Source organism: Callithrix jacchus, chromosome 22 (genome assembly GCF_049354715.1).
Source record: "Callithrix jacchus isolate 240 chromosome 22, calJac240_pri, whole genome shotgun sequence".
Lineage (NCBI taxonomy): Eukaryota > Metazoa > Chordata > Mammalia > Primates > Cebidae > Callithrix > Callithrix jacchus.
Window position 1 is genome coordinate 2,292,439 of NC_133523.1, and position 2,947 is coordinate 2,295,385.

General features: G+C 61.6%; 1 protein-coding gene across 1 annotated transcript; it reads right to left on the reverse strand.

Annotated features, from left to right (window-relative positions):
- Nucleotides 1-837: 837 nt before the first annotated feature.
- Nucleotides 838-2,430, reverse strand: TIMM13 (translocase of inner mitochondrial membrane 13). Its single transcript, XM_035287112.3, has 3 exons — nucleotides 2,251-2,430; nucleotides 2,092-2,160; nucleotides 838-1,891 (listed from the first exon to the last, which is right to left on the reverse strand). Exons 1-3 carry the CDS (start codon nucleotides 2,368-2,370, stop codon nucleotides 1,793-1,795), a joined length of 288 nt encoding a protein of 95 aa, XP_035143003.1. The 5' UTR covers nucleotides 2,371-2,430; the 3' UTR covers nucleotides 838-1,792.
- Between the last annotated feature and the right edge of the window lie 517 nt (nucleotides 2,431-2,947).

Below are 2,947 nucleotides of genomic sequence, written 5' to 3' on the forward strand. Positions count from 1 at the left end.
GGTTTCCACGCCGCTCTGGCTCCGGCTCCCACTCCCACTCAAAGCGCTGCCCCTCTGTACCACCCCCAAAATATTCACTGCCCCCTTTCTCTAGCTGTTACTTTTCATGTTGTTAATAAGGCCAGTCGCGTCGCTGGGAGCTCGGACACGCCCATTCCTCTCCGCGCCTGAAACTGACGTCACCAGACGTAACTGTAGAAACTGACGTCATCTACCTCCGCCTTGGAAACCCCTCTGCACGCAGCCCTAAGCTCTGCACCCGGCTCACCGGAAATCCCGCCTACCTACCAAGAGCAGCTTGCCCCGTCCACGTCCCGTTTCTTCACAGCCAATCAAACGCCTTCCCTCCCTTTCAAACCCCATGCTTGAGAGGAGTCAGGTGTGCCTTCTCTGGCCTCTTTCCCCGGGACCACAGAACCTCACCTGGAAGCCGAATAAATTGGCGTCTAATTGTTCTCATGCAGGCCTCAGTTTCCTCCTTTTAAACTCGGCAATAAACCTCACAAGACAGTAACCCTTACAGTTAATATCCAAAAGGCAGGAGTGCAAGGTTCTTTGAACTGGCGGCACCGTGGTGACCCCTGAGACCCACAGGTGCACCTCCAGATGCACTCCCAGAGCCAAAGAGCCTAACCCAGCCTTGTGACACTGGACCTTGCGACACCTTCCACCCCATCCCTGGCTTGCAAAAACCACCTTGCACTGTGACTTAGGTTAACTTTCCACTGCCCACCCCAAACCTATAAAACCAACTCCTATCCCGCCGCCCTCTGCTGACTCTGTTTCTGGACTCAGCGCACCAGCACTGGGGTGAATAAACAGCCTTGTTACACAAAGCCTGTTCAGGGCTTCTTGTCATTCAGAGGGCACTTAACAGGGTGAAAGCAAGCCCTGCCCTGGGGAGGGCTGCCCCCTTAGCCTTTGGGACGGGGTGGCACCAGCAACACATTCCTTGTGACTCAGCAGCCCAAGGGCACTAAGGGAAAAGACAGGGCTGGGCGCGGGGCTCACACCTGTAATCCCAGCACTTTGGGAGGCCAAGGTGGGCGGATCACGAGGTCAGGAGATAGAGACTATCCACGCCAACATGGTGAAACTATGTCTCTACTAAAAATACAAAAAATTAGCCGGGCGTGGTGGCACACACCTGAAGTCTCAGCTACTCGGGAGGCTGAGGCAGGAGAATCTGTTGAACCCGGGAGGCGAAGGTTGCAGTGAGCCGAGATTGCACCACTGCACTCCAGCCTGGGCGACAGAACGAGACTATATCTCAAACAAAAAAAACCAAAAGATGGACTTCCCCCAACACAGAGGAGGCTGAGACCCTCCGAGCTGGGGTTCCGGGGCAAGCCTCACCTTCTCCCAGAGACCCCTCAGGATAGAAATAAACAGGTTTCTCTCTGCCCTCCGCCAACAACAATTCATTTGCCCATGCGCAGGAGCTGACAGCTCAGGTGGGGTCTGACCCCCGCTAACTCCAAACTCCAAACAAGAGTTCTCCACCCAGAATATGGGGCCGAACTGGGCACACCAGGGGAATACCCCAAAGCCTGAAGGAGGTGCCCCTGGGCTGGCAGCACTCTGGGAAGGCACACGGCCGCTCACCCCGAGAAGCAGGCTGCACTAGCTGGCGGGGGGAAGGGCGGGGGGTGGTGGTGAGAACACAGTCCCATCCGTCCCAGCACCGGTGCCACCCCCCTAAGCCCCGGGCAGGCAGTACGCACATGAGGGCCCCACCTCTCAAAGCACGTTTATGGAAATAAACAGGACGGGGTGGCCACCGGCCCGCCGGTCACAGGTTGGCTCGTTCCCGCTGCAGCCGCGAGTTGTAGGCGCGGGACACGGTGTTCCAGGCGTCCATGTAGCGGTCCATGCACATGGCGATGCACTTCTGCGGGAGGGGAGGGGAGGGGCGCACGGCTCAGCCCCGGCGCTCGCGCCCCCGCGGGTCCGTCCGCACCCCCGGCTCCAGGCTGCGCACGTGCAGTGGCCGCTCCCGGGCGCTGCCTCGTTAGTCCGCGCACGCGCAGACGCCTCCCCGCCCAAATCCAGACCCTCGCGACCCTCGCCCCGAACCTCCGCGGGTCTCACCTGCTCGGAGTTGTCCAGGGAGCCCCCAGGTTTCCCGATACACTTCCGGAAACACTTGTCAGTCATCCTCTGTGGAGACACGCCAGGCTTCAGCCGCGACGCCCGTCCTCAGGGGTGGCCCTGTCGCTCCCGGCTCCCCGCCCCCGGCCAGCCCCTCACCTGCAGCAACTCCTGCGCGTTGGCCACGGCGATCTGCACCTTCACCTGCTCCATGATAAGCCCTGGGTCCAGCTTACCGCTGCCGGAGCCCCCAAAATCCGAGCCGAAGCCGCCCTCCATGGCTCCGCAAAGTCAACCGGACCGAGGCCGCGTGCGCCGACCCGTAGCCGCGCCGGAAACGGGCCGCCCGGGGCACCACGGGAATCAAAGCCCGCGCGGGCGAGGACTAAGGACTACAACTCCCACAAGGCCGCGCGCGTCCGGCCCGCTCCAGGTTGCGCGGGGGCTCTCCGCGCATGCGCAGGCCTTGACTGTTTACCGACCGGAGCTGCCCGTGCTTGCGACTCCGCGGGGAGGGCGGCCCTGACTTGGCCCGGGGAGGGGGGGTGCCACTGTGTGAGGCCGAGGCCGATTACTTGGTACTCAAGCTCCGCCTCCGGCTTATCCCTCGGTCTTTTGCGCACGCGCACCAGGCACCCAGCGCGTCTAACCACGTGCTGCCGCCGGGGGTGCGGAGCCCGGTCGCATCAGGTGACTTAGAGTCCGTGCAGCAGCGTCGGAGACTCACTAGAAAAAAACAGACTGGGGCCTGTGTACCCTCGCCAGCGACCTTTGGGGGGGGGGTCTTAGACATCTGCTTCGTTAGGGACAGAGGCCCCGGCTCGAGCTTCCCTGCGCTAGACTACTCAGGCAGAGC

Coding starts and splice junctions, on each gene's coding strand:
- TIMM13 (XM_035287112.3), bottom strand. CDS start 2,370: ATGGAGGGCGGCTTCGGCTCGGATTTTGGGGGCTCCGGCAGCGGTAAG. Junction 2,161..2,250: donor ACGCGCAGGAGTTGCTGCAG/GTGAGGGGCTGG, acceptor GTGTCTCCACAG/AGGATGACTGACAAGTGTTT. Junction 1,892..2,091: donor CCCTGGACAACTCCGAGCAG/GTGAGACCCGCG, acceptor CCCCTCCCGCAG/AAGTGCATCGCCATGTGCAT.